The sequence below is a fragment of the Diceros bicornis genome, chromosome 4 (genome assembly GCF_020826845.1).
Source record: "Diceros bicornis minor isolate mBicDic1 chromosome 4, mDicBic1.mat.cur, whole genome shotgun sequence".
In the NCBI taxonomy this organism is placed as follows: domain Eukaryota; kingdom Metazoa; phylum Chordata; class Mammalia; order Perissodactyla; family Rhinocerotidae; genus Diceros; species Diceros bicornis.
The window spans coordinates 41,214,439-41,227,433 of record NC_080743.1 but is presented as its reverse complement, the minus strand read 5'-3'; the positions used below and the strand labels follow the sequence as shown (position 1 = coordinate 41,227,433).

General features: G+C 35.6%; 1 protein-coding gene across 1 annotated transcript in view; it reads left to right on the top strand.

Moving 5' to 3' along the window:
- The window catches only part of VAV3 (vav guanine nucleotide exchange factor 3), a 352,245-nt gene that overhangs the window by 181,716 nt on the left and 157,534 nt on the right, over window positions 1-12,995 (top strand). The window contains exons 10-14 of the mRNA XM_058538664.1: window positions 1,910-2,005; window positions 5,203-5,271; window positions 6,942-7,028; window positions 10,866-10,951; window positions 12,474-12,606. Of these exons, the coding sequence (XP_058394647.1) occupies window positions 1,910-2,005; window positions 5,203-5,271; window positions 6,942-7,028; window positions 10,866-10,951; window positions 12,474-12,606 (471 nt within the window). The remainder of the gene's footprint in view (window positions 1-1,909; window positions 2,006-5,202; window positions 5,272-6,941; window positions 7,029-10,865; window positions 10,952-12,473; window positions 12,607-12,995) is intronic.

The following is a 12,995-nucleotide window of genomic DNA, read 5'->3' as shown; positions in this document are numbered from 1 at the left end:
TGCTATTCTTGGTATCTTTCTGCCTCCTTCATGTCTTCCGTTTTGTGGCTTTTTTTGCTGTTGTTGATTTTTGTCTTTTTCTTCTCTGCTTTGGAACCAAAATAACATGGGGTGAAGGATAATAGAGTCTCTTTATCTTGCCCTGTGAGCTAGCTCATCCTTATTCCATTTTATTTTCTTTTCAATTACAATTGGAGTTTAGGTTAGGCATGTGACTGGATGTTTTGGAAGAATCATTTCTACCTTTTATTTATTTTCAATATTAATAAGAATTTTATGCTTTAGTCTCAGGCCCCTCAGTTTTAGGAAATGCCAGTAATGTTAGTTTCTTTACTTCCTAAGCCTATAACTTAGAAATTAAAGAACTAATTTTTTTCCCTAACAGTTTTAAACTAACTTCCATAACATAACAAAGTGAATTTTAAATGTATAACATTTTTTTTCTAACACTGTGTTAAGAAGGCATAATATATGAAGTGTAAGATACACTTTCAATTCCAAGGAGTTTAAAATACAGCTGTAAAGATGAGACCTATTCATTACAATAATATTAACAGTTTAACCTCATATCTGAGACCCATGATCCAGAACTCTCTACAATCTGTAAAGCAAGAAATCAGTTTAAATAGTTATCCTTCCAGTGAACCACAGCAATTGACAAGACATGAGCTAACTTGTCAAGATGTGTCCCCAATTCTTCTTGCTTAAGAGCTGTAGTCAGGCACTCATTAAGTCACTATGGTCATTAGAGCTAATGGTGTTTGCTCTATAGCTCCTGATCATACATCCTTCCATGTGCCAGAAAAGCTAAATGTGGGCAAAGGTGAAACTTCTGAGCAAAGGAGTATTTTCTTGAACACAACTCCTTCCATGAACTGGAAAAGTCCTTGGTCTGGGATGGGCAATTGTCTGAGGGTTTTGAATTTATTAAATTTCTTGCTAATAATATTTTTATGGAACTTCACTGTTTTTTTGGACTACACCACAGATATGTGAGAAACAGTAAAATTAGAAAAGCAACTTGTTCGAGGTCACACAGCCAAGAGTTGCCAAACTTGATTTAAATTCAGGCTGACACTTCAAATTCAGAGTACCTTCCTCAAAGTCATAGTTAATGTCAAAAGAGTGAACAAATCAATACTATTTTTAGATAAACTTTTAAGAAAGAAGAGCGTGAGATTAAGAAAGTAAAATCTGAGGCTTTTATAACTTGGAATCTAGCAGTAGGTTTATATATTAGCAAATTTTCGGAGTCAGTCATTCCATTTCATGCAGTTAAATATTTATTAAGCAAATACTAGATTCTTAGAAGTATAAAAGACATCATATATTGGGGAAGATATTATGTACAACAATAATTAAAAGAGCTGCAAGGCATAGAGAAAGAGAGCAAAATTTTGATTGGGATTATTACTAAAGGCCTAGAAGTATGGTTCTTTAAGAGGATGATGAATTTTGCTGGAAGCTGGACAAAGCACACGGCTTCTGGGGGAAACTGAACGAACCAAGGTATGATGGTGGGGAAGGCACATGGCAGGTTTGATGCGTAGGGAATTGTTGTTGATGCCTGGCCCACAGGCCCAGGAGGGGAGATTAGTGGAAAGTAGAGCTATAAGGGTAAGTGGAGGAAGACCCTGGGGGCCACTGGAGAAAATAAGTTTCATGCATAAAATAGTTCTACTTATGGATTCATATTGAGAGTTGAAATGCTACAAAGTTTATTTCTTTGGTCTTTAATTGAAGATACTTGCTATTTTTTAGAAAGAGGGATGGTTAAGGAAAACAACAAAATATTTATTATATAATAACAGTGTTGTTTATGGCCTTTGCATCTTTCAATGTTTGTTTTATGACTCTCTTTGCTAAAACTAACAAAGTTTTTAAAAAGTTTTAAAAAACATTTTATTAGGAATGTTCCAAAAGAGCAAATAATGGGAAATTTACTCTTCGAGATTTGCTTGTGGTTCCTATGCAACGTGTTTTAAAGTATCACCTTCTCCTCCAGGTATGTAACTTGACACTGTTTGTTTGTTTATTTGTTCATTTATTCATTCAACAAAATATCAATGAAACATCAGCTATCTCTGGAGGCTCTGTGTTTGGGACTCTATCCCCTTATAATTTTCAATTATTAGTGTAGATATGTGGGAAATAACAGAACAGCTGGAAACTTTTTCTTCCTATTAGATGATTCTGTATCTTCCACAAAGTCACATTTTGTGTCCTTCCAACAGAACTGGCTCCAAAAAAATTAAAAAATAAGGCAAAACAAATAAAAAGATCCCTTCAACCAAGTCTTCTGTAGTTAGCAGTAATCATTTATTAGAATCTCACTGTTGCGATACACTTGAATATTGGCAGGTTAATTGTATTAGCCCTTTCGCCTTATAACCATAAACTAGAGAGAATTGTGTCATGTTCTGTGTTGCTTTCTGCTATAGTAAATTATAATAAGACTACATTTATTTTGAAGTGATTCTTGTTATAACCCCGAAGCTTATGGTTTCCACGGTTAGTCCTCTAATGAGGGTGGAGAGTCTTATAAATTTAATTTGATAGCTGTACCAGGAGACTCATTAGTTCTGCTCCAAAGAAATGTCTTACCGTATTAGTCTGTCAACTCTGCTGATGCTTGTGAAGTGTCATTTTAAAAAGATCTACTACCTGTATGTGAAATATAATTTTGAGTCTGCTGTGCTATGTACATCTTGTATATTAAATTTCTTGAACTGTAGCCACAAAATTATTAGTCATCTCTATTTTTGTTCTACTGAGAAATCAGAAAAATTCAAACCCTGGTTATTTCTTAAGAACGCATTAAAACATTTATGAGACCTAAACTCAAAGCAACTTAATCAAATTAGATTTTATGAAAAAATAATAAGGAAGACTCAGGCAATCAGTTTCTGAGACATCATGGAACTAAAAACATGTCCAAAAAAAGATAATTTATTTTGTAACTTTGGTATAGTCAAATATCAATGGAAGAATTTAGTAGGTGCGATTTTCAAAAAAACATCTATTTTGGTCACTTCTAAGGCTTGAGACAGATTTATAAAAGTATAAAATATGACTTTAGCTTTTTTAAATTCCACAAACTTTGTTTCCTAATTCCTCTTGGGTAGTTTTGTATTTTAAATTTCAAAATTATGTTTGGTTTCATGATGATTTTTTAAAATAGGAAAAATTTTATTTGGGGCACCACACACAGATAAAAATTCTAGAAATGTTTTTCCATCTCAAAATAGTGTAGAGTAGAATTTATTTGTCTGATGTTGAGAAATTTGTTGAATAAATGTGGTATGAATTTGAATATTTCCTATCTACTACTAGATTTTAGTGGGAAAATCATTTTTGAAATGCTTTATGATTTGAAATCACAGATTTATAAAATTAGAATATTTTATAGTGAGGAGTTTGAAAGTGCAAATAATTTACTATTATTTAATAAAGGGAAAGTAAAAATAGAAATAAAAGAATATAACTTTGACAAGTTTATTATACTTAACAGATTTGATGTCTATAGGTCCTATTTACAATTAGAAACATTACTGGTATTGAATTCAGCCAAGATTTTTGAGTGACTCCCCTTTGCCGCACCAATATTAGGCACTTACGTTGAAAAACAGCCCCGCTGCCCTGATAAAGCTCACTGTTTAGATGGGGAAAATGAAATGTAAGCTGCCAACACAATGTGATAGGTATGCAGAGGGTACAGAGGTGGTACAAATAAAGGCTTGGTTAATTATGCCTAAGGAGGCTGGGGACTTGAGTAGATGCCTCTGTCATAGAAAGCTTCACAGAGGAATGATTCTTGAATTGGGCTTTGAAGGAAGAATAAGAGTTTGACAGGTGGATCAGAGAGGAAGGGCTTTCTAAGGAGAGAAAACAGCATACCTAATAGGATCAGATATTAGAACTATTTTGAGAATCACAGTTAACTTAATATGGATAGACTACAGATTGTTTGGATAGAAGTGGAGAGAGAAGTTGGGAGAGGTTTGCAGAATTCGGATCATGAAGGGTCTGACTAAGAGGTATGGGTAACAACGTGAAACTTTTGTGGGCATCACACAAGTCTAAATAGTGTAGAGACAAGATCTAATTTATAATTGAGAAACCTAACTCTGATGTCAATAGAGTGAATAGATTGTAGTGGGGAGAGACTGCAAGTCTGAAGATTAATCAGAAGCCTGTTATAATGACCCATTTAAGAAGAGTAAGGATCTGAACCAAGGTAGGGCGGTGAGGATGGTTTCAAGGGGAAGGATCAAGGTTAACATCATCAGAACATAGTGAGGTTCGGAAGAGAGAGGGGAGACTGGGAGACCTTGGACACCTTTTACGTTTCGGCTAGAGTGATTACACTGATGAAGGTGCCATCATTCAATAAAATATAGACAGGAACAAGAGTAGGGTTGTGAGTGAAGATCCATGAAGCTTGGACACATTGGATTAGAGGGGCTTGTGAGATACTATTAGTTCTAATGGGTAGAACTATTTCATTGGACATAAGAGTCTGAGACTCAGGTGTAAGTTCTGAGGTGAGCACATTCATTTGAGAGTGATTGTCTCATTAGGTGACAGTTGACGTTATGGCAATGGTTGTGATAGAATTTGCAGTGTATGTAAAGTAAGAATAACAGAAAACTAAGGTGAAAATCGAGGGAACAATAACTTTCTAAGATGCAGATAAAGAAAGAAGAAAGTATGCAACACCGATGGATAAGCAGAACAACAAATAAACGAACGACAATGGACCTAACAGACAATGGACTAACAAACAACAATAACAGCAACAAACAGAAGATCCTAATGTCCCTGAAGCCAAAGGAGAGGTGCAGTCATCAGAATCAAAAGCTATAGAGAAACCAAGTTTGATAACGAGTAAAAAGTATCAATTCAATTGGCGCTGAGGGGACCTTTTGTACCGTTTGGGAAGAGTGTCAGTGTAATGGTGGGGCACAGAATTCAGGTTTATCTTTGAAAAGAAAATGTTTCCAACCATTGTCTCAGGTTCTTTGCTGTCCAGTTGGTCTTCTTACAGTTTGAAGTTTTTGATGAAAATAGAGCTTAGTTACATCTGATTTATCACATTATGGTGTGGATAATGATAAAAATGGTTTATTTTTTAAATATTTTCTTTCATAAGTTTTGGTTGTAGTTTGATGAAAGTAGTACTAAACTATATCTTCCAAATAGGAGCTGGTCAAACATACCACTGATCCTGTGGAGAAGGCAAATCTGAAACTGGCTCTTGATGCAATGAAGGTAAGGCAAATGTATCAACTTGTTTGTATTTTTTATTCTTGCCTAAAAACAATAGAATACAAACTGTTAATACATATGTATGATATGATAATATATTATAATGTATATAGGTATTTGTATAGTTTTGCTTTTGGTGAGGAGAGCTAGATATTTTTACTGAAATAGATATCGTTGCATGGATTTAATTGTTAGACAAAAACACATAAAACCAAGAGGTGTATTGAAATAACTTTTCTTATTTATTTAATAACATGACAGCTTTCATAACCACCAGGAATGATTTAATATAATGGTTTTATTTTACGTTCTTTTTATGGTTACTAACAGAAAACTGTTGGCTTTGTGAGCATCAGGTCAGCTGGTGACATGGAACACTAGTGTGACTGATTTTCCTTAAGTGAGGGTTATTGGCCGGGGTTACCTTTGTGGATGCTGTGCATCAACACAAGTGGATTTCAGTTTGGGTTTCTATTTTCAGGTAAATCTGAAAATCAAGAACTACGAGTAGATAAAGGCAAACTTTTTGAACATATTGGGGAATCTGTAAAACCCCAATTTCCACGTTATGGTGGACTTTGACTTTGAAAGAAGTAATATTTGCCCCTAACCTAAAAAAACATAAGCAGATATCTGTTCTCAAAACAAAATGGCAATGTGACTCTGCTCAGAGCAGTGCATGCTTACTTCTCTGTCTCTCCATGCCAGTTTCAGTGTTAGCTCTGCTATTTAGCTGATTTTAGTACCCTGTCAGGAAACATCACACAATTATTTATTATCATAAAAAAAATCACATCGAGTTTCCAGTTTTTACAGAAATCATTTATAGATATATCCTATGAAAAGTTAGACTTTCATTTAGAACAAAGTTAAGACCTGCTTTTTGTCCGAGTTCTGTTCCTACTGTTGCAAATGAATTTGAGAGGGTAGAGAAAAAAGAAAAAGAACCTAGAAAACAGGAAAATCTAGAGCACATATAATAAAAATAGCTAGTTACAGTATGGAAAGATTAGCTAATGTTTCCTCAAATATGAGAAAAGACAGTTTAAAGTAGGTGAAGGCACATGGAGAAACATGGCCGGTGTTTTGTTCCCTTGAATTCATTTTCGTGCTCTTTGGTTTCTGTCTGTCTCCTTTACTTCTCTTTGATCAACTCTTGCACACTGAGCTGGCTTCCTTGACTGAATGCTCTCAGGAACTCAAAGACACTGACTGGTTGCAGAAAACAGTCCTGCTAGATTCATTTTCTGACTTTCAGTTAGTTTTTCTCCTTCTGATCCTTCATGGTTGCCCTTACTCTAACCCAGGTAACGATGTTATCTCTGGAGGTCAGTTATTAATGTGTTTGGAATTTACATTCTCCTGACCTAATTTCCGTTTGGTTGTTCTGCCTGGCTGCATATTTTGTTTGTTTTTATTTTTTATCCTGACTCTTCTCAGGGGTGTGGTAAATGACAACTCTTCCATCTTCCCAGCTGTACCCCGGACATTTTTAAATTGCTTTTGAGATGCAGCTTTGATGGATTGGGGATTCATTTTATTGTCATTGAAAAGTTACCGTTGTTCCTTTTACTACTAATGAAATTAATGATGTGTTTCCTTTCAAACAGTTCTCATGTCTTCTCTAATCTTATCCTGCCTTCTTTTTGTACCCTTTTCTTTATTCTTTTTAGGACTTGGCACAATATGTGAATGAAGTGAAAAGAGATAATGAGACCCTTCGTGAAATTAAACAGTTTCAGCTATCTATAGAAAATTTGGTATGTAATTATCCTTCCATCTAGCTCCCCTTCACCCACAAATTGGGAGAGATTTTAAGAGTTGTTTTTGAAGAAGAGATAGTTTACCTTCAAGTTTCTGTTGTTCCAGCCTTTTTCCGATTCCTCTGTTTGGCAACAGCCACTTGGATGTCTACTGGCACCTGTGACATATCGTTGTCCAGGGATTTTGTACAATCACTTGTCCCTCTCACCTTAATCACGCTGTGCCTCTTCCCGCAGCAGTCTGAATTCCAAACATTAGAGTCTATTTTTTTCTTTTTCCCTCACCACCATACATACTCACAGCTGGTTCCTGTTTATTTATTCATTTAGTGTATATTCATTGGGTGCCAGACATTTTGCTTGGGGCTGGATCTATAACTGTGAACAACATGGTCATAGTTGAGGAGACAGTAAAGATGCTATACTAGTGCTATGAACGGAGTACTACAATAGAGGAAACAAGGGGAGTCCTAGTTTAGATATAAGATGGTTAGAAAAAGTCCTTCTGAGTCATTTGCCAGTTGAACCTGAAGGGTAAGAAAAAGCCAGTGGCACAAAGATCTGGGGGGAGAGATTTCCAGGCAGAAGCCATGGCAAGTGAAATGCCCAGAGATGGGGAAGGGCCGGGGCTGTTCAAGAATCTGAAAGACCAGGGTGGCTGGAAATTGGGAGTGAAAGGAAGAATGGTGGGCTCTGAAGTGGGAGACGTGGGCATGAGGGCTATGTACCACAGCCTTGTAGGCCACTCGGTGAGTTGAGATTTTATTGTGATTGCAGTGGAAAGTCTGTGAAAAGTTTTTATCAGAGAATTTCACAGTCTGATTTACATTTCAAGAAAACCCATTTAACAGGCAAACCAGTCAGCAAGTTGTTGAGGTGGTTTCAAGAGAGAGATGTTGGAGGCCTGGATTAAGCTGTGGGCAGTAAAAATAGAGATAAATGAATGGATTTAAGATACTTTTCTTGGTAGAGCAATTTTATGGCTTCTTTCTCTGAAATACCTTGAGCTTATCTCTTTTCATACATACAGCCACTTACCTATTTCAGGACCTCATCTGCCACCTTTCCAATCACAGTAGCCTCTAATCATCTCTTCCCATAGTTAAATTTCCAGAATGTGGAAATTCACTCCCTTTCCCAAACTTGTCAAAATTTTCTGTTGCCTTCAGGATTCAGTTAACATTCCTTAGCATGATATTTAAGTCCTTCAATGATGTGGACTTAACCTGTTTTCCTGAACTCATCCAGCTAATAACTGCCCACATACTCTACTTTGCAGCTATCCTGCTGTGTTGTAAGGTCTCCCATTTGCCATATATTTTTATAGTTCTGCCTTTGATAGTAAAGTTTTCAGAGCCTAGAATGTCTTTTCCCATTATTTCCTATTAAATCCCTTCAAAGTCCAACTGAACTAAATCCTTTCCCTAGTCTCCCATCATCCTTTCTCTTTGAAATTCCGTAGCACATTGCCTGGACAGCTGTTTAGCATTTTTTTTATTGTGGTAAAATATATATAACATTAAATTTACCATTTTTAAATGTATAGTTTTGTGACATTAGATACATTCATATTGTCGTGCAGCCATCACCACCATCCATCTCCATAACTCTTTTCATCTTGCAAAACTAAAGCTCTATACCTATTAGACACCAACTCCCCCTTCTCCCCTTCTCCTAGCCCCTGGCAACACCATTCTACTTTCTGTCTTTATGAATTTGACTACTCTAAGTGCCTGATATAAGTGGAATCATACAATGTATGTTTGTCCTTTTGTGATTGGCTTATTTCACTTAGCATAATGTCTTCAATGTTCATCCATTTTGTAGCATGTGTCAAAATTTCCTCTTTTTTTTAAGATTTTCTTTTTTAAGGCTGAATAATATAACATTGATTGTATATACCCTACATTTTGTTTATCCATTCATCTGTCTATGGACACTTGGGTTGCTTCCTCCTTTTGACTGTTGTGAATGTTGCTGCTGTGTTCATGGGTGTACCAATATCTCTTTGAGTCCCTGCTTTCACTTCTTTTGGTTATATACCCAGAAGTGGAATTGCTCAATTGTATAGTAATTCTATATTTAATTTTTTGAGGAATAGCCATGTTGTTTTTCACAGCAGCTGCACCATTTTACATTCCCACCAGCAAAGCACAGGAATTCCAATGTCTCCACATCCTTGCCAATACTTGTTCTTTTCTTTTTTTTTTCTTTTTTTGATAATATGCATCCAAATGGATGTGAAGCGGTATCTCATTCTGGTTTGATTTTGCATTTTCTTAATGATTAGTGATATTGAGCATCTTTTCCTGTGCTTATTGGTCATTTGTATATCCTCCTTGGAGAAATGTCGTTCAAGTCCTTTGCCTAGTTTTGAATCAAAGTTGTTTGTTTTTTTTGTTGAGTTATAGGAGTTCTTTGTATATTCTGAATGTCAATCCTCATCACATTTTTTGTTTGCAAATATTTTCTCCTGGTCTGTGGATTGCCTTTTTACTCTGTTGATAGTGACTTTTGCACAAACGTTTTAATTTTGGTGAAGTCCAACTTACCAATCTTTTCTTTTGTTGCCTATGCTTTTGGTGTCATGTGCAGGGAATCATTGCTAGATCCACTATCATAAACCTTTTCCCCTATGTTTTCTTCTAAGAGTTTTATATTTTTAGCCCTTTGATCCATTTTGAGTTAATTTCTGTATAGAGTGTAAGGTAAGGGTCCAAGTTCGTTCCTGTGCCTGTGCTCATCTGGTTTCCTCAGCATCATTTTTTTGAAAAGGCTGTCCTATCCCCATTGAATGGTCTTGGCACTCTTGTCAAAAATCCCTTAACCATATATGTGAGCACTTATTTCTGCATGTTCTGTTCTATTCCGTTGGTCTAGAAGTCTGTCTTTATGCCAGTGCCACACTGTTTTGATTACCATAGCTTTGTCATAAGTTTTGAAATCAGGAAGTGTGAGATCCCAACTTTTTTCTTCTTCAAGATCGCTTTGCCTATTAAGGGTCTCTTGAGAGTCCATATGAATTTTAGTATGAAGTTTTCTATTTCTGCAAAAAATGTCATTGGGATTTTGATAGGGAACATTTATTTTTTACTTTCTTGTAGTACAGTTAATTATGTATCTGTCTGCTTTATTAGAATGTAATCTCCTAGATGTTAATGGTAATTTTCAGTCACTTTTTTTTTTCTTAGCACCTTGTACAGTAGGTGCTCATAAATCCTTTTAAAAAATTTTATTGTCGGCCTCTGGGGAAATGGCTCCTTATGTTTCATCATTAAGTCAAAACTTTTCATCCTTGAGCTCTTAGCTCAGGGAAGCCGTCTTTGACTCCCTAGACTAAATTAGGTTCCCAGGCTATGCCTGCTTCCTGTACACTTCCTTCCTGGCAGTTGCACGTGTGTAATTATATACTTCTGTGAATATTTGCCCCTCACCGGGCAGTATGTTCCATAAGGGCAGGATCTATATCATTTTGTCCTATGCCTATTACAGTGGCTAGCACGCAGTGGATGCTCAATAAATATTACTTGCTGTAACTTCCTTGTGATTTGAATTCTTCCAATTAATTCTCTCTTTTTGTAGCTAACTTCCCCATTAGGGTTAACACTAAATTAATTAATGTCCTCAGTATACCTCCTGGATTGACCAATCATGGACTGTATTTGAAAATGTATCATACTGACCTGAACTTTTTAGAGTGTGTATGCTAAAAATGTAAAATGATAAAATTTGTAATGTAATAAGGTGGTTGTCCCTAGCAAATATCCTCACTAATATTTATTTCTGTTTTTATGTGATTCTGAAAAACTGAGACATGTAAACTTTATATTTTAGAATCAACCAGTTTTGCTTTTTGGACGACCTCAGGGAGATGGCGAAATTCGAATCACTACTCTAGACAAGCATACAAAACAAGAAAGGTGAGAAAAGAGGAGCAATACTTATTTTCAAAATAATTAGTATCAGAAGATTGAGAAAACCTTAAAAACAATTCCTCCAGGACAAAGGAAGGAAACAAAGAAAGAAAAAACAAGGGGACAGACCAACCTAGGGTTTTCTAAAATTTTCTCATATAGATCTGTTAGGTATTCTCTTCTCTGTCCTGGTGTCTGTTGATTTGTGTAAGTTTAAGTGCTTAAGAAGGAAATGACAAATACAGAATGTCAGCTAGGGTAAAAAAGTACACATTAAAGTAGTAGAGATAAGTAGCAATAGGTAATTACCATAAAAACACAATTGTTTGATTTTTTTTCTTATACATTTTAAAATAACTAAAAATAATACAAAATTGACCTGGTGTCCTTAATTATATTATGTGATTGTGATTATAGTTATATAATCTTAATTATATTATGTGATCCATTTGGTTGAAATAGCCATTTTCTGGAACCTGTGGAGATGAGAAAGTCAACCAGCAGGGGGCAGCATCAGCTCTTGCTTCCTCCTTAATACCCAGGGTCTGCAGGTAGCTCCTAGGAGACGTATCCTTTTAGCCTCTCCAGGAAAACAGGATTTGAAAGTGATGCAAGTATTAGAGCTATGTGAATGTGTTATCATTATCATTGTTTAAAAAATGTATGTGTGTTTATCAATGGGAGTTTTTGAAAAGATACTAGTATTGGTATTGGATGATAGGATTATAAGGTTTGTTTTCTCCCCCAATTACATTGTTTTTAATAAGAAAGAAGAGAAATATCAACATGTAAATTTAACCATAATTTTTCTTATTTACATTTTGCTCATATACGGCTCAATTTGTGTCTCAGGTGGTCTATTAAATCTTGAGGAGCAACATAGACGGTAAAAGCACGAGTTCCACCATTAGACCCTGATGTGAATCCTGCTCTGCACCTCACTAGCAGTGTGACCTTGAGCAAATTATCTCAGTTCTCTAAACCTCAATTTCCTCCCCAATAATATGAAGATGATAATAATAGCTACCTCAGCAGATGGATGGTCCTGGGAATTTAAGTTAAATGAGTCAGGTTGGTGAAGGGGATGAACGCGTCTCAAGGCGTTCTGGCTGACTCCCAGTAACATCTGTGGAAGTTAACTGCTATTGTTGTCATTAATATTATTCTGTAAATGTTTAGCTTTTAAACTAAAACAAAAGTAATTGCTCATGTAAATGCTTTATGGATTATCTCACCTGTTCCTTACAGCAACTCTGCAGGGTGGATATTGTTCTTATTGTAATTTGGTCTATTTTTTGGTCTATTTTTTAAATGAGAAAACTGAGGTACAGTAGGGCCATCTATTTAGTAAAGGAAAGTGCCAGGGTACACACAGTTCATTCTTTTCAATGTGCAGCGTTGCCTTTGTCTTTAACTCAAAGGACAAATGGTTGGTTGGTTTAGTTAAATTTTACCAGGGGAGAATGAACACACATGCTTCCAAACCATTTTAAATCAATCAATCTTTCTCTTTCTCTCTCTCTCTCAGGCATATCTTCTTATTTGATTTGGCAGTGATTGTATGTAAAAGGAAAGGTGATAACTATGAAATGAAGGAAATAATAGATCTTCAGCAGTACAAAATAGCCAATAATCCTACAACTGATAAAGAAAATAAAAAGGTGAATTCTTGGAAATTAATAATTGTAATTTACTCATAACTTTGATTATTCAAGGAAAGTCTGCTAGTACATTCCTGTGAGAGGTGGCTTGTCGATCCAGGTGTTTTTGTTTCTAGAAATTGATTAGGAGCAAGCCTCTGTGAGAAATAATTGGACAATGCACAGCTGATATAGTCATCTCTAATGCCTTCATGATCAAGATAATAAAATGCATTTGGCATAGAAATTGTTATAGAGATGAAGTTGACTACAGTAATCTTGATTGTTCACAGTTTGTACACTGGTAATATTATGAGAGGTTTGTGAATGAGTATGGTGGTATTTTAATGAATTTGGAAACATGACTTTGTTAATGATTGATACGTATTAACCTGAGGAATATTAACTTT